The sequence below is a fragment of the Haliotis rufescens genome, unplaced genomic scaffold (assembly GCF_023055435.1).
Source record: "Haliotis rufescens isolate VD_foot unplaced genomic scaffold, xgHalRufe1.0.p SCAF_1, whole genome shotgun sequence".
Taxonomy (NCBI): Eukaryota; Metazoa; Mollusca; class Gastropoda; order Lepetellida; family Haliotidae; genus Haliotis; species Haliotis rufescens.
The window spans coordinates 21000108-21019581 of record NW_025963779.1 but is presented as its reverse complement, the minus strand read 5'-3'; the positions used below and the strand labels follow the sequence as shown (position 1 = coordinate 21019581).

The 19474-nt window shown below is 40.6% G+C and overlaps 1 protein-coding gene across 19 annotated transcripts in view; it reads right to left on the bottom strand.

Annotated features, from left to right (window-relative positions):
- LOC124115793 (kinesin-like protein KIF13B) overlaps positions 1-19474 on the bottom strand; it is a 266352-nt gene that overhangs the window by 105976 nt on the left and 140902 nt on the right. For all 19 annotated transcript variants that reach the window (XM_048392899.1, XM_048392906.1, XM_048392907.1 and 16 more), the window contains 4 exons: positions 18672-18783; positions 12631-12843; positions 9025-9135; positions 8000-8134 (listed from right to left, as the gene is read on the bottom strand). In XM_048392899.1, the coding sequence (XP_048248856.1) occupies positions 8000-8134; positions 9025-9135; positions 12631-12843; positions 18672-18783 (571 nt within the window). The remainder of the gene's footprint in view (positions 1-7999; positions 8135-9024; positions 9136-12630; positions 12844-18671; positions 18784-19474) is intronic.

Here is a 19474-nt window from a genome sequence, read left to right as displayed (position 1 = left end):
ACATCACTAATGGCTCTGCTATTGTAGCTGTTAGCAGTACTTTTTACACTGAAGACACTGCTAATTACTGTCTACAAATTGAAAAAGTTGGAAGAATGTTATTGGATGATAAATAAAATCTCACCCTCGTGTCTTTTGATATCAAATATATCAACATTCGTCGATAAAAGTGGCAAAAATCCTTGGCAAGCCTTGGAATTTTTTCACTTATATCAACTCGTGTTGATATATTTGATATCAAAAGACACTTGGGTGAGATGCTCTATTTCACAGTCAGTCTATATTTGCATGAATTAGAAGATAAAGACCTCAATAAAGTTATTTTTTTCTCAATTATTTTTTAATGCAGCCTCAGAACGTTTAGATACATCCTACATAATCCTCCCACAAAATACTAGTTTCAGACAAACAAAATGTGTAATGGCTGAATATACAGAGCTACAATCTGTTCCAGAAGCAGCCATTTTGAACTTAAAGTCTTGAATAAGAGAGCAAGGCCATGCTGGTCAATGAAACATATTGTCAGCTTTAAGACAAAGTTTTCAAAGAAACAAATGGTTAGAGGAACTCTATACAAAGTCACTCATCAGTCAAGCCAATTACTAAATAAACTTACAATCAAAGTTTCTGGACTAAAATATAATCCACAAATAAGGTTCTTTCCCTGTGAAACAATACAAAGTTTCATCCACAAAATCACAGCAAACGTTCAGGCCATAGAAGTATGACATCATCTTAGGGGCCTGCACCCCTTAAGTGCCTTAAATTAACTCACATGACCCCAAATCAATTCCAAAGTGGCTTATATCGGAGTTAACCTTAATGCCAAATCATCATTGCAGCAAAATACAGACTGTCATGGTGTAATGTTTCTAAGGTAGCATCTCTAGAGGCCCTGTTTATTGAACCTGTCCAAAATAGCCGATTTCCAATGTAATAACATCATAAACATAATATTGATTGGTTTTGTAATTCAAACAAGGCCTTGTCTGGATACAATATGAGTGAGTGAGTGAGTGAGTGAGTGAGTGAGTGAGTGAGTGAGTGAGTGTGTTTTTTTGCTGATTTTAGCAACAATCCATCAATATCAAGGAGGAGACACCAGAAATGGGCTTCACACATTGTACCAATGTGGGGAATCGAACCTGGACCCTCGGTGTGACAGACGACTGCTGTAACCACCAGGCTTTGCAGCCACCCACATGTACACGGGAACATCCATTGATGTCAGTCTTTGATACTAACAGGACAATCAGCTGTAGGATCCAGGCAGGCCTGCTCAAGGCACTAAGCAGGTTACATACCTTGACACAAAGGCCAGGTCTACACTAATTGTTCAGTGTAGCACCATTCCTCCTGCACGGGGAGCATTAACAGGAAACAGTTACATCTCCCAGACATGATCACCATGATGTGGTGCCACACTCAGCTTCATCAGCCACAGATACAACTAAGTTTCCCTAGCTGGCTGAGCATAAAGAGAAGTCCCCTACACATCCATTCCATAAGAATTGAGTATATCAGCTCCTCGTAAATACCCTAACCAGAAATAGTGATTCATGATCAAATTTGTTAGCACGTACTGAGAAATACTGGCTGATTTATGTCATTGGATGGATATAACAGATTGCCAATTTGCTTTGGACAATGGTCACTAGAGTTATATTGTAGCGGCAAATCCACAACAAAATGCTGGACTGACAGTGGAGGGGATTTCAGTATTCGCAACACGGCTTCAGAAAGCTTGGTCTCATCGACGGACCCTGCAGGACCCACACAGTGTAGTTACTGTCTCGATTATATTGATTCTCAGGCCACGGCCGACATAGTTGCGAGGCTACCACCTCCTCTACAATTAGCTTTCCGCTTATTTACAGTCAAGGGATCTAAATTATCCTCTTCAATAATATTTCTGTATACAAGGAAATGTTTGTCAAATAAACAACTATTTCACCTAACCAAGTGAAGCGAGATTATTTTTTTTGTTTTGCAATTCAAACATAAATCCTGTCTGGATAAATGCAATCCATTAAACTGCATTAAGAATAATTGTATCTTCTGAAGATTCTGACCTTAAAGCAAGTAATGGGCAGTGCTTGTGATCACTGATCTATAACAGTGAATGTGACAGTGTCTGCCGCTTGACTGCCATTGTTGTTTGTTTTGGCTGATCAGAGTTGATGCAATAACAAAAAACATGCAAAAGCAAAGGAAACAATAACAAGGCTTTGTTGGACAAAATGGATGGGATGGTACATGGCAAAACTTGGTGACCAAGAAAAAATCTACACTCTTGATCAAGAGATGATTCTACACTCTAAGATCATTTGATGAAGCTTGATGCTTTGAGATCATGTCATGAAGCTACCCTTTGAGATCATTTGATGAGGCTACCCTTTGAGATCATGTGATGAAGCTACCCTTTGAGATCATATGATGAAGCTACCCTTTGAGATCATGTGATGAGGCAACGCTTTGAGATCATGTGATGAGGCTACCCTTTGAGATCATGTGATGAAGCTACCCTTTGAGATCATATGAAGCTACCCTTTGAGATCATGTGATGAAGCTACCCTTTGAGATCATGTGATGAGGCTACCCTTTGAGATCATGTGATGAAGCTACCCTTTGAGATCATATGAAGCTACCCTTTGAGATCATGTGATGAAGCTACCCTTTGAGATCATGTGATGAAGCTACCCTTAGAGATCGTGTAATGAAGCTACCCTTTGAGATCATGTAATGAAGCTACACTTAGAGATCATGTGATGAAGCTACCCTTTGAGATCATGTCATGAGGCTACCCTTTGAGATTATGTGATGAAGCTACCCTTTGAGATCATGTGATGAAGCTACACTTAGAGATCATGTGATGAAGCTACCCTTTAGGATCATGTGATGAAGCTACCCTTTAGGATCATGTGATGAAGCTACCCTTTGAGATCATGTGATGAAGCTACCCTTTGAGATCATGTCACGAGGCTACCCTTTGAGATCATGTGATGAAGCTACCCTTTGAGATCATGTGATGAAGCTACCCTTTAGGATGATGTGATGAAGCTACCCTTTAGGATCATGTGATGAAGCTACCCTTTGAGATCATGTGATGAAGCTACCCTTTGAGATCATGTCATGAGGCTACCCTTTGAGATTATGTGATGAAGCTACCCTTTGAGATCATGTGATGAAGCTACACTTAGAGATCATGTGATGCGACTACCCTTTGAGATCATGTGATGAAGCTACCCTTTAGGATCATGTGATGAAGCTACCCTTTGAGATCATGTGATGAAGCTACCCTTTGAGATCATGTGATGAAGCTACCCTTTAGGATCATGTGATGAGGCTACCCTTTGAGATCATGTGATGAAGCTACCCTTTGAGATCATGTGATGAGGCTACCCTTTGGGATCATGTGATGAAGCTACACTTTGGGATCATGTGATGAAGCTACCCTTTGAGATCATGTGATGAGGCTACACTTTGGGATCATGTGATGAAGCTACCCTTTGAGATCATGTGATGAGGCTACACTTAGAGATCATGTGATGAGGCTACCCTTTGAGATCATGTGATGAGGCTACCCTTAGAGATTATGTGATGAAGCTACACTTTGGGATCATGTGATGAAGCTACCCTTTGGTGAGGTGAGGTGAAATTGGGTTTAACGTCGCGTCCAAGATTATTGCACTTATATAGCGACGTGCATGCACGTGTATGTGTGTGTGTGGCTGCTTGTACTAGTCCGGACTGATGCTGATTTATAGTGCTAGCTCACTGAGATACCATGCCGCAGTTTAACATGAATACCCCACTCAGACACAGTATACTGACTCCGAGCCGACCAGTCCTTGTTTTAGCCCCTTAATGCCGAGCGCCAGACAGGGTAACAACAAGTACAATCTTTTAATGTCTTTTTGTATGACGCGGCCCGGGATCGAACCCTGGACCTTCCGCTCTCCGGGCGGACGCTCTACCACAAGACCACGGAGGCGGTCTAGCTACCCTTTGGGATCATGTGATGAAGCTACCCTTTGAGATCATGTGATAAGGCTACCCTTTGAGATCATGTGATGAAGCTACCCTTTGAGATCATGTGATGAAGCTACCCTTTGGGACCATGTGATGAGGCAACGCTTTGGGATCATGTGATGAAGCTACACTTTGGGATCATGAGTTGCGCTGCGCTGAGAGATCATGTGATGAAGCTACCCTTTGAGATCATGTGATGAAGCTACACTTTGGGATCATGTGATGAAGCTACACTTTGGGATCATGTGATGAAGCTACACTTTGGGATCATGTGATGAAGCTACCCTTTGAGATCATGTGATAAGGCTACCCTTTGAGATCATGTGATGAAGCTACCCTTTGGGATCATGTGATGAAGCTACCCTTTGGGATCATGTGATGAAGCTACACTTTGGGATCATGAGTTGCGCTGCGCTGAGAGATCATGTGATGAAGCTACGCTTAGAGATCAAAAGGTGAAGCTACACTCTTCTTGATGAACTTAACCACTGCAGACTTTAGCTTAAAACCTCATTTGCCCAATATTTCACAATGGCTTGTTGATTGCAGGTGAAAAAACAGAAGAAATCAAATACAACAAGAATACCAGGTGCATCAGATATCAATAACAGAAAAGAAATTCATTGATCACTATGGGAAGAAACTATCTTTTTCAGGTAAATAAAAACAGCTATGAATCATGATTACATTAAGACACTTCGATATTGATCACCCTAACTTGATTAAAATGAATTACAAAGAAATTAAAATCCGACTGCAATATTCATTATTTACTTCAAGTGATCAGGAACTTTACACAAGGAGCAGCTAGGACATTAAAATCAATAATTCACGTCAAGGCTCTAGTATGGTCATTATCCATGAATGAGGTTTGTTATGGAATCGAGGTTAAAACACTTCACGTGATAATATCGTGAATACATTTCCATGAATTCCGACCTCTGAGGGCAAGAATATCTTCCGACTTGAGGACTTAGAACCTTTGTCTCCAATTGAACATCCAAGGCCCCCTTTAAACTTAATAGCACACGATTTGTACCAGAACTCACCTTGAAAAAGTAAACTCTATTCACATTGAAGGCTATCTCAGCACACTGAAAATGCATCAGAATATCCCAGCTACCCAATCTACTAATCAATCAAATGCCAAAACATTTCCTGGTGAAACCTTCAACATCTGATTGGGCTAATCTCTTGTATAATCACTTAAACTCCCCGACAAGAAACAGGAATTTAGTTCATGTAGAATGTGAAATTCAAAGGAAACTATAAATATCCCATTAGTCATTTCTTCAACATGCATCTGTACTTTTTATGATTGAGATGATGATATTCTTTTTTTTTTTTCACTTCTGATAATTACGAAATGATCAAAGTCCTCTGACTAAGTTCATCACGCAAGCCCAGGAAAGGCCAGCATGGAGAGAAAACAGAGTCTCACTTCATTTCTATAATTGGGTCCTCTTGGATGTTTTCAGCTGCTGATGCAGTGGCAAATATGTGTGCCTTGATATAAAAATCCAAAGTGGAATAAAAACTGGTCATTTTCACGTGATAACGCACACCTAATTATTATGACTTTATTAGGACATGGCCGTGTATTTCCCAGCATGAAATATAAGCTTACAGAAGACATGAGAGGATCCAATTACTGAAGGATGGGATTAAACAGGCAGCGATACAGAGTAATACCTCCGCAGCAGCCATGCAATGTAGCAGTTGTAGGGTAAATATTTGAAGGTTAAATGTCAACATGAGGAATATTCAGTTCAAACCATCTGCTTTCAAGGATGGAATCACTATATTGTTCATACCTTGTTAGACTGTTTAATATGGTTTGAAACCATGGTTCTCAGAACCTTATCTCTCACCAATGCAGGAGCTGGCATTATGAATAATTAAATACATCACTGATGATATCATTATTTGATATGCCCTGCACACATAACACGTCTTGTGAACTTTTCATCATGGTATGAAAAAGAATTTATTTCACGGCATCTTGAAAAAAGACAACCAAACATTGCTGGATGTGAAATAAGTACAGAGGAATACAATTTTAGAAAACATTCTTCCTTCTTCAGAAAATGTATTCCCGAGAAACAAATTCCATACTGAATTAACATCCTGCCAACGAATCCCCAGAAACCATTACTTTCAAAAACAGAGAGATAAACATCATTTCAAAGCCAAATAAAAAAAATAGATAACACGGACAGGACATTAATTTTTTCTGTCCTGACAACATCCAGCAAAGTAGGTCATGGTGGGGATGGAGTATCTTCTGACATGACATTGAAATGGGCCTTTCTTCAGGGGTGACCGTCTATCATGGAGAAGTGCTCGCTCCATGGAGAGTTGCGCTGGTCTTGTGTTAGGCTTACCATCCGTCATGGTGACAAAAACCTTCTGTTTAAGTCAGGGCTCTTTGAGGATTACATGTGTGTACAGCTTTGCAGGGAGCCCCAGACCCAAGTCTCCACAACAGAACATGCACATTGATATCATCCAGGAAGAGAACAGAAAGAGTGCCATACCCGGTCTTGATAAAATGTCATTCTTACATTTGCAGGAAAATTTGGAATTGTAATAGAAAGAAAACATCTGCTTCCTTACTACTTTATCATTAAAACAATTTCACTGCCCAACAAAGACAGCAATATGGCCTCATTATGAAAATAACCATATGGAGCAGAGTGAGTGAGTAGTGTTTTGCTCTGCTTTTAGCAATATTCCAGCAATATCACCGCGGGGGACACCAGAAAGGGACTTCACACAATGTACCCATGTGGGGAATCAAACCAGGGACTTCGGTTTGATGAGCGAATGCTTTAACCACTAGGCTACCACACTGCCCCCATATGGAGCAGATACCAATCCTTGATGCTATAAGGTACAAGGATCTTCAACATACTAGATTCAGCTGGATCATGTTGTTGTGCTATAGGATTCTTGGATCATGTTGCAATCCATGTGGTTTCCATTGCAAACCACTTGGATCTTGATGCAATCCACTTGGATTCTGTTGCAAATCACTTGGATTATGTTGCAATTCATGTGGATTCTGTTGCAAACCACTTGGAACCTGTTGCAAACCATGTGCATCCTGTTGCAATCCACTTGGATACTGTGGCAATAAATGTGGATCCTGTTGCAAACCATTTGGGTCACTTGGATCCCGTTGCAAACCACTCGGATAATGTTGCACAACATATAGATCCTGTTGCCTAACATTTGGTTCTTGTTGTAAACCATGTGGATCCTCTCACAAAACACTTGGATCATGCTTCAAATCACTTGTATCTTAATGCAAAACCACTTGGATCCTGTCACAAAACACATGGATCCTATCTCAAAACACTTGGATCCCCTGGATCCTGTTGCAAACCACTGAAACAGTCTGTGTTCCCTCAAGTAATGCAACACCACATAACCAAGTGTAAATAAACAAATATTGAGTATGTCTTATACGTGATGCTGTCTTTCTCAACATCTAGGGCTTCTCACCCAAATACAGCACTAAAATTGCATCCGACTTCCTGATTTCCTTGTGATGCCAACAATTAATACCACCACTGCCTGCTCTGTGCCTCCTGTCTGACTTCCATCCCATGAAGGGCTGCTGATCTGATTACACAATCTTGTGACTTCTACTGCACTATTCTCAGGGAGACAAAATCCAATCTTGTTCATGTCTGGGACAACACAAACATGATCTACAGATGTTTCCACCACTCTCAGACAACACAAACAATTTGAAACAACCTTGATGCTGAAATAAACTGGTGACATAAAAAAATTCATTACGTGATCATGTACATAGGGCATAACCCTAAATATTGAATGTACTTGACTCTGAAGGAAATCAAAATATTCCATAGACAGAGATGCCATACTCTGCTTCTGCCTGTCATTGAGTGACATCAATTGAAGAAGATGGAAGCAGAAAGTAACAGCCAGCGCCTACCTTGAGGTAATAGACAAGCAGCTCATTGAGGGACGGGTCAGCATTAAGGTTGACAAGGAATGCCCCTTCATGTTCCACCTTGATGCCAGACGTCTCAACAGAGATGCCCATTTGTTCCAGTGCCTTGTGGCGATCCTGTAGAGCAGAGACAGCAGTATTGTCACACTTGCCACCCAAATTCTAGCAAACCAACGACTGTACAAAATCTGCATATAAAACCCAAAAGTAACATGTTCTGTATCTACCCACCTGGTGTGTACATGTTCTGTATCTACCCACCTGGTGTGTACATGTTCTGTATCTACCCACCTGATGTGTACATATTCTTTATCTACCCACCTGATGTGACATGTTCTGTATCTACCCACCTGATGTATACATGTCCTATATCTACTCACCTGGCGTATACATGTTCTGTATCTACCCACCTGATGTGACATGTTCTGTATCTACCCACCTGATGTGACATGTTCTATATCTACTCACCTGATGTATACATATTCTGTATCTACCCACCTGATGTATACATGTTCTGTATCTACCTACCTGATGTATACATGTTCTATATCTACCCACCTGATGTGACATGTTCTATATCTACTCACCTGATGTATACATATTCTGTATCTACCCACCTGATGTATACATGTTCTATATCTACCCACCTGATGTGACATGTTCTATATCTACTCACCTGATGTATACATGTTCTGTATCTACCCACCTGACGTGTGTTTGTTCTGTATCTACCCACCTGATGTGTGTGTGTTCTGTATCTACCCACCCGGTGTATCTACCCGCCTGGTACAAATGTTATGTATCTACCCACCTAGTATATACGTTATGTATCTACCCACCTAGTATATACGTTATGTATCTACCCACCTAGTACAAATGTTATGTATCTACCCACCTAGTACATACGTTCTGTATCTACCCACCTAGTACAAATGTTATGTATCTACCCACCTGGTACATACGTTATGTATCTACCCACCTGGTACATACGTTATGTATCTACCCACCTGGTGTATACGTTCTGTTTCAGCCAGCTTCTCCTCCCATGTTTTGCTCATCTCCTTCATCAACTTCTCAGATTCCTCTAGACGATCCTTCAGGTCCGGGGCTCGCATGTTCTACAAGCATCCAATACAAGACAGTTATAGCATATAAACAGCCTGTTGTGATTGTGCGAGTGGCATATTGATCAACCTCAATATCCCCATACAAACAAATTCCCATAAAGATGCAGGAATACATGTCATATCTTCAACACAAGATGCTGAAATACACGCAACATAAGTCAGCCTCCACTCATGTTAACCCAGTTCCTCCAGCAGCATAGCTGAGCGAAGTGAAGAGTGAGTGAGTGAGTGAGTGAGTGAGTGAGTGAGTGAGAGTGAGTGAGTGAGTGAGTGAGTGAGTGAGTGAGTGAGTGAGTGAGTGAGTGAGTGAGTGAGTGAGTGAGTGAGTGAGTGAGTGAGCGAGCCAGGTAACCAAGTGGCTGAGAGCAAGAGCAACAATCCACATTGTTTGGGGTACAATGACAGAACCTGAGCATTTATTCACTTACAATAGAGTATCCAAGGCATCATTAATCGTAACACTCATAAAACAGAGCGTGAACCTTCCTCCTCTTGAATAAACACCTGTGCATCAATTCCTTTGTCTCCGCATGCTTTAATTGTCTCACCTAATTCATTGTACATCAATTATTTCATGTGCCTCATTGTGCATACTGCATGTGCCTTGACTTGCATTAATTATGTAACATGGAATATCTCACATGCGCCGTTCGACACTATGTCACCAATATCTCTCATACATAAATCAGTCCTGGGTCACGACATCTTCCCAAGGCAAGGGAGTTAACTGACTATAAAAGTTCAGTTTCCACCCTTGCCGAACTAGGCTGGTATTATGGAGTTACATTTTGGCTGGACTAACGAGTCTATGCATAGTCCAATCAAAAGCGTGCAACGAAATCGAAATCCGGTTCGTAAACTGTCGTGCAGATTTTCGTCGATTGCAGGATTTGCAAAGCATATGCACCGCCAACTCGTTGTCAACAGATATTTCCCAAATCTGTTCATGTTTTTAATCAAGGTGCTCACGCATTGCGCAATGAAAGACCTGTTTTATCACAACATAGACCTTGATTATCGATCAGATCGTCTTGACTGGGCAACACTGTTTTGTTTGAAGCAAATGCAATTGATACAAGAGGTAGAATCTGATTGGTCTAAAGGAGAGGCTTAGAAGGGACACAACTCGTAATAGCCACTTGTGGTGCTACGTTAGAGCCGAGGAATTCCAGCCTAGTTCGGCAAAGGTGGAAACTGGACTTTTAAAGTCAGTTAACTCTCTTGCCTTAGGAAGATGGGGTCACTACTGCATTATCTCACCCCTACCTTATTGGGCATTTGTGTGCATCTTCCACATACAGAGTTAATCTACTCACCTGTGCCTCATCTTGAATTATCTCCCCTATGGATCACATCACCCGTGCAACATCTTGAATTATCTCCCCTATAGATCACATCACTTGTGCCTCATTGTGGATTATCTCCCCTATAGATCACATCACTTGTGCCTCATTGTAGATTATCTCCCCTATAGATCACATCACTTGTGCCACATTGTAGATTATCTCCCCAATAGATCACATCACTTGTGCCTCATTGTAGATTATCTCCCCTATAGATCACATCACTTGTGCCTCATTGTGGATTATCTCCCCTAAAGATCACATCACTTGTGCCTCATTGTAGATTATCTCCCCAATAGATCACATCACCCGTGCCACATTGTAGATTATCTCCCCTATGGATCACATCACTTGTGCCTCATTGTAGATTATCTCCCCAATAGATCACATCACTTGTGCCTCATTGTAGATTATCTCCCCAATAGATCACATCACCTGTACCTCATTGTGGATTATCTCCCCTATAGATCACATCACTTGTGCCTCATTGTGGATTATCTCCCCTATAGATCACATCACTTGTGCCTCATTGTAGATTATCTCCCCTATGGATCACATCACCTGTGCCACATTGTAGATTATCTCCCCAATAGATCACATCACTTGTGCCTCATTGTAGATTATCTCCCCTATAGATCACATCACTTGTGCCTCATTGTGGATTATCTCCCCTGAAGATCACATCACTTGTGCCACATTGTAGATTATCTCCCCTATGGATCACATCACTTGTGCCTCATTGTAGATTATCTCCCCAATAGATCACATCACTTGTGCCTCATTGTTGATTATCTCCCCAATAGATCACATCACTTGTGCCTCATTGTGGATTATCTCCCCTGAAGATCACATCACTTGTGCCACATTGTAGATTATCTCCCCTATGGATCACATCACTTGTGCCACATTGTAGATTATCTCCCCAATAGATCACATCACTTGTGCCTCATTGTAGATTATCTCCCCAATAGATCACATCACTTGTGCCTCATTGTGGATTATCTCCCCTATAGATCACATCACTTGTGCCTCATTGTAGATTATCTCCCCTATGGATCACATCACCTGTGCCACATTGTAGATTATCTCCCCAATAGATCACATCACTTGTTCCTCATTGTGGATTATCTCCCCTAAAGATCACATCACTTGTGCCACATTGTAGATTATCTCCCCTATGGATCACATCACCTGTGCCACATTGTAGATTATCTCCCCAATAGATCACATCACTTGTGCCACATTGTAGATTATCTCCCCTATGGATCACATCACTTGTGCCACATTGTAGATTATCTCCCCAATAGATCACATCACTTGTGCCTCATTGTAGATTATCTCCCCAATAGATCACATCACTTGTGCCTCATTGTGGATTATCTCCCCTATAGATCACATCACTTGTGCCTCATTGTAGATTATCTCCCCTATGGATCACATCACCTGTGCCACATTGTAGATTATCTCCCCAATAGATCACATCACTTGTTCCTCATTGTGGATTATCTCCCCTAAAGATCACATCACTTGTGCCACATTGTAGATTATCTCCCCTATGGATCACATCACCTGTGCCACATTGTAGATTATCTCCCCAATAGATCACATCACTTGTGCCTCATTGTAGATTATCTCCCCAATAGATCACATCACTTGTGCCTCATTGTGGATTATCTCCCCTATAGATCACATCACCCGTGCCACATTGTAGATTATCCCCCCTATGGATCACATCACTTGTGCCTCATTGTAGATTATCTCCCCAATAGATCACATCACCCGTGCCTCATTGTAGATTATCTCCCCTATAGATCACATCACTTGTGCCTCATTGTGGATTATCTCCCCTAAAGATCACATCACTTGTGCCTCATTGTAGATTATCTCCCCAATAGATCACATCACCTGTGCCTCATTGTTGATTATCTCCCCTATGGATCACATCACCTGTGCCTCATTGTTGATTATCTCCCCTATACATAAACTCACCTGTTCCACATTGTGGATAGCCTAGTGGTTAAAGTGGTCGCTCATCCAGTCGAAGAACCGGGGTCGATTCCCGACTTGGATATTGCTGGAACACTGCTAAAAGTGGTGTAAAACCGCACTCAGTGTGGATAATCTCCCACGTGCATGAACTCACCTGTGCCTCATTGAGCTGCTTCACTAATGTCTCGACCTCCTCACGAAGTTCTCGGATAATTCGTGCATTTGGATCCTCATTGATGACAGCATGGTTGACAATCCTCTTGGCACGGTCGGCGTAGCGCAGCGTGGACAATGTTTCTTCGTAGTTGTCTGCAGCTGGACTGATGGTTGCCACCATCACAGTCTTGGAGTTGCCTCCCAGGTTGTCCTGAAAATAGGAAACAGAAAACTCTCAGTTGTATTGCTGCTGCATGGTTTGGACTGACAGTGTATTCCTGCCAACTGGTTTAGATGTACAGTGTGTTGCTACCAACTGGTTTGGACTGACAGTGTATTCCTGCCAACCGGTTTAGACTGGCAGTGTATTCCTGCCAACTGGTTTAGACTGGCAGTGTATTCCTACCAATGTGTTCAGATAAACAGTGTGTTGCTACCAACTAATTTGGACTGACAGTGTATTCCCGCCAACTGGTTTGGAATGGCAGTGTATTCCTGCCAACTGGTTTAGATAATGTGTTGCTACCAACTGGTTTGGACTGACAGTGTATTCCTGCCAACTGGTTTAGACTGGCAGTGTATTCCTGCCAACGGGTTCAGATAAACAGTGTGTTGCTACCAACTAATTTGGACTGACAGTGCTTTTCAGCCAACTGGTTTGGAATGGCAGTGTATTCCTGCCAACTGGTTTTGATGTACAATGTGTTGCTACCAACTGGTTTGGACTGACAGTGTATTCCTGCCAACTGGCTCAGATGTATATTGTGTTAATTGCTACCAACTAATTTGGACTGGCAGTGTATTCCTGCCAACTGGTTTAGACTGGCAGTGTATTCCTGCCAACTGGTTTAGACTGACAGTGTATTCCTGCAAACTGGTTTAGACTGGCAGCGTATTCCTGCCAACTGGTTTAGACTGGCAGTGTATTCCTGCAAACTGGTTTAGACTGGCAGCGTATTCCTGCCAACTGGTTTAGACTGGCACCGTATTCCTGCCAACTGGTTTAGACTGGCAGTGTATTCCTGCCAATGGGTTCAGATGAACAGTGCGTTGCTACCAACTAACTTGGGCTGACAGTGTATTCCTGCCAACTGATTACATAACCTATAAAAGACCGTAATCCTCTGCAGGTAAAACTTTGCTTTCAAATAATTTACCCCAAAGCAGCAAAGTACTAAATATATATATTGTAACCCTTGAATGTAGAATATTATTCTCTCTACCAAAATAGAATCAGCATGCCAATTATCTCCACATCCCTTTAAACCACCGTAAGCACATTGTCAGCATGCCTTAATATCTTCATGGAAACCCAAGTGAGCATGTCCTCAAGCAAATCTATTACACATCTTCAAAATATTATATATCCCTTTAAGAAACTCATTAACTACCTTTGCCAAAAGCGCATATCATTATATATAATTCTCTGTACAAATAAAAGAGGTCGCATTTGGTAAGTGTCAAAATCTGCTTATACTCTTGACAAAAAAGGAATATATCAGCAGATATTCATTTCATGTCAGTTTCCATTAGGCTGAGATCATAAGCCTACACTTTACAGATCCTATATCAGGATGCACATTTTAGAATTTGTTTTTTCCTTTCCTATCCCTTATGCAATGACAATGAAAAAAGATATTATAAAAACACTACATCTTTTTATGATTCAGATGTTTTTGCCGTGCAAGAAAATCATTATACAGACTAGTTGCTTGGAATCTCATTTATTTTCATGAATAATCATTTGCCTCAAGATGCTAATCTTGTTAACCTGACATGCTGGACAACCTGAAAAACATGTAACGTGAAATAGATAAAGATTTTTTCTGAACTTTTCTGAGAAAACAAATGTATCAGTATGTCTTGAAACAGTGCTCCCAGGGTCAGTCCCAAGCCGACTGTGCTTGCTGGTCAGCTTGATATTGTTTGAATCTCATGAATAGTAATCCCAATGTATCACTTGTGAAACTAATTTAAATCTAAGCTTCACATAGAAAATTTGTTTTCTATTATTTTCAGGAGCAAATTATAATAAAAAATACAGTGCCACATCACTGTAGTCCCTCTGGATATGTAGTAAACAGTTTCTAAAATGTCAATAACAGCAGATATTTAAAAAAAGAGTTGCTGTCAATATTGATATTCTAACTACTGAGGACAAAAAACAAAAATACAAGTGATTTGAAACATATGATGTCATCATAAGGAGAAAGATACAGGCAAAAAGCATTGGTTGCTGAAGACGTATTCTAACCTGGATCTTAATGGCTATGTTCTGTTTTGAATAGAAATGGCAGAGTAATGGCCACAAATAGATTTTAAAAAATGGCTGCTTTGTCAGCCATATTGAAAATCAGATTTGAACCTCTTGAACAAATTGGAGCAACATCATTGGTGGGAACAGACATGTGAAATTTCAGCTTCATTGGTCCAGTGGTTTCTCAGGAAATGATGCTTACAGTGCAAGGTAATGCATCCTGAGAGAATTTAAAAGTATGGTCAAAGTGGAAAGATGAAATAAAGGTTGAAATTGAGAAAAACAGAACATATGTGTTGAACTTCAAATGTACCAAATTTCAGTCATTTCTGAAAAAACAAACCAAGAAAACATAGCTGGGTAATGGCCATAAACTGTTTTTTCAAGATGGCTGACTGACGACCATATTGGACTTCTTGAACAAATCCTAGGTGTCATCACCCCCCTATTACCCGACCCTACCGGGGAACCCACTGTAGGTCTCAGGAGAAGTCTCAAAATGTCCGATTGGGAACATTTTTAGCATAGCCCTGGCAAAACGTATTTAGATATATGTATTAAACAATCTGGTCATGCATACACTGAAGTTGAACAAAAGTTTGCCACTAACGTGGCTTTATCCCCCGCCCCTGTTGCAGAATTTATGATATAATTAAATCTAAACAAACCTTAACCTTTTTAACACAACTTTGTTGGGTGGGGGATAATTAAGTTATATCCTTATTCAACCATATGAAAAATCATAAGGAATGGGTGCATAGTCAGAAAACAATGCAAACATTAGTGACTTGTAGTGTAACCATAGAGTTCCAGATACTTTTTGTCATTAAACAATATATCACGTGACTAACCACGGGTCCGGGTAGTCCTGTGAGTACCCGGGTCCTACTTAGCACCCACCCGACTCAAACAAAAAAGCAGAGTTGAAAAATAAGTCAAATTAAAGTCAAGCAGTCCTTGTTATAACCTTAATGTTAAGAAAAAACATGTCTTAGGTGGGCACAAGAAACACTGTCACAAACAAATTCTTTAAATCAAAAGTATTAATAAAGAAGAAAACCTTTTGAATTTTACTCCTACACTTGAGAAAACAATCAGTGTTAACTGACATGTCAAGTTTGAAAACTCAATTTGCTGTTGTGAAAAGTCCCACATCTTCCCTCTCTACAGGACAAGATGGTGTATGTACTAAGAGATCTGCTGGATTTTCTCTAAGCATAATACCTCCTTCATGGATAGAGTATCGACTCAGTGTATCTGGCTTCCACCATTTGTGGAAGAAAGACAGAATCTGATTGTCACTCATCATGATAGAGTCTAGACAGCCTCAGAATCAAATCAACAACGTCTCCATGGACACTCTTTTAAAGACCTATCATTATTTAGATTAACGTTCTCATCTTTAACAAAATTTGTCTGTATCCCAGCACAGAATCCTCAAACAGATGCCTGCGACCTAATAAATCGCCCATAGGGGTAAAGGTGACACTTAAAAAGGATTTTAATCAGCAATAATCGTAGGGTAAATAGAGTTGTCTCCCTTACACTTTGAGCCAAGTCATTTCATTGTCTGGATGTTAGATGAAGTGCTTTGAGTGAAGAACACAGACTGACAAACTGCATTGGTAGATTATAATGCCTGTAATTTATCAAGAAATTGAATAATGTTATTTGAGTGCAGCAATTACTTAATGCAGTTTAATGTCACATTATAATATCACATTTGACAAGTGTATATAGTGAATATATATACACAGAGAGAGAGGACAGAGAGAGAGAGGGAGAGACAGAGAGAGAGGGAGAGGGGATCCGAGGATGCTACTGAAATCAAATACTGATTACAATAATGCAGCAATTTCACCGACCGTTCCATTTTCACCAAATTATATAGCGTGGGAGTTATGATGGCCCAGCAAATTTCTAACAAGTCAGTCTAGCCACCTGCATCTGAACTTTTTGTGGAACAAAATTCAAATAACGCATTCCATCCAACAAAGTCAACGACAATGGGTGATACGAATAATGGCCAGATAAGAGGCTTACTGTGTCAGATACATGATCACATATTACAATATTACATGTCAGACATAGATAGAATTTTGTTAAGTCTAATATGGTGTATCTTCCTGTAAGGGATCGAGGCTTAATCTACAGAACAGGAAGTACTTCCATGAGATGACAACCCTGATGAAATTATTCTTGTGAACTCCCATTTCAAGTTTATCTCAAATAATGTTTCATGTTACATGAACAATTTCCACTAATATGCTGTAAGGGGAGTGCGTGAGTATGGTTTTACGCCGCTTTTAGCAATATTCCAGCAATATCAGAGCGGGGGACACCAGAAATGGGCTTCACACATTGTACCCATGTCGGGAATCGAACCCGGATCTTCGGCATGACGGGGGAACGCTTAAACCACTAGGCTACCCGACCGCCCCTGTGCTGTAAGGATTTAGCTTTACACTTAGTAAATAAGCAAGGCAAATATAGCCTGCTCGTTTCACCATTTGTTAACATTGTCGTACACCTGTAGCCAACTGAAATTTGCTGTCTGCTGTAAAGGTATGTAACCTACACCTAATAAGTATACCACATGTCGTGCTACTCTATGTATAACTATGTAACATCATACCCTAAATTGAATTAAAAAATATTTAAAACTATTTTGAAGAAAAAGAGTTTCATGTTGATTAGTAATCACAGCAAATTTTGTGACATAGAACCATGCTATTCTGACAGGCCAGATTTTCTGCTGCCCCATGTTGTTGGAAGGCAGAGTGAGCGATGGATCCATCAGCTGCCATTACAGCCAGGTGCGCCATGACACCTCACGCTGAGACTCTTTACCTGGGCTAATATTTCTCTGTCATCTCACTTTCTTTAGGATATTTGTGACAAGCTGTTTCCTGTACACATTTTCCCTGTAATCATGATACAGGAGCTCTTCAAGAGCATGTCAAACATTTCCGTTGAAATATCATAACAAAAACAACTATGATTATGTCACGATATTGTTGCAGTCGATCCTGAACCAGGAATTCACTGTACTTGATTATGTTGATGTGACATTAATTTCCAAGATTATTGCACTTACATAGCGATGTACATGCACTAGACCACGAAGGTGGCCATGAGTGAGTATGATGGGCCTAGTGAGGGCACCAGAGTACTGAGTGAGTGAGTGAGTGAGTGAGTGAGTGAGTGAGTGAGTGAGTGAGTGAGTGAGTGAGTGAGTGAGTGAGTGAGGTTTTACGCCGCTTTTAGCAATATTCCAGCAATATCACAGCGGGGGACACCACAAATGGGCTTCACACATTGTACCCATGTTGGGAATCGAACCCGGGTCTTCGGCGTGACGAGTGAACGCTTTAACCACTAGGCTACCCGACCGCCCCTCAGAGTACTGAGAACATCATGATGTGGGCAACTGGTACAGCACGGAAGGAATATCTATTGAATTTTGACAGATATAAGGGAACACAATTTTTTTAATAAAATGTATGTATGTCCCCAAAAATTAGGAAAACAGGTTGTTGTCAACCATCAAGCTTAAAACTGCTCTCCAAGAAATTGTATTCTGGTCCTACACTATACATGGTAGAAGTCAAACTTGACATAATCCCAAGCCATCGGGTAAGACCACAAGCAATCATCTGAGTCTTACAACTTCATTGAAATTATTCTCTGTATTTATTGACAATGTGCAATTCATGTGTGAAACCTGACACTTGTTCTTGTTTAGTAGCATCACATAACAAAGATGGCCATGTGCTTCTTACCTTCAAAAGCCATGTCAGGACAGAGTCCCGGTATGGGACGAACTTGTTCTTGTTTTTCCCAGCCGCTGCGTCTGCTAACGCTGAGATGACAAGGCCAAGAGTGGTCAGAGACCTGGAAGGAACGTCAACACAGCCTTAGAAAGTAGTGCTACCAGCCAGACTGGGGCTAGTAAAAACTTCTAAGGGCAAGAGCAAGACTCACGTGGACACTAATTTTGTGACTAGTTCAATTTCTGTTATGGTACGTGTTTCCATGCAATTTTTTTACGAGTCACAACACATGAGCAAAATCAGAAATTAATTTTAACATTTTCTAATATGAAATAAATAAAGGGCTAATTAATGTTCAGCAGAGAATATATATTATGCTTGTGACTACTAGATCACCTGACAATTGAAGGTATAGTGTGATAGTTGCTGACTGAGCTCCATACACACTGCAGCGTTTCCACAGACGCTACACGAATGTCATGGCTGAAACGTCTTTAATGACGCATCATACCTCGCCCCAAACACATATAACAAGGGATATGCAGTACAGGCAAATGAATATCGAGATAACTATGATGGGCAAGGCTTTCAATTCATATGGATGGTTATATTCCCCTTGTTCATCACATTACTGTAAGTGTTTGGCACATGTGATTAGTTTACAGAAACTCTTATCACAAAACATGTAATGTTTAAATTCAAGAACAAGAGTGCCCATGTTTTCACCTCTTATCAAATGGCAATATTGATCTGAACAAAACATGCCATAATGCCTGCAAGCACTACTGATATTGACTAGAAGGTATTTTATG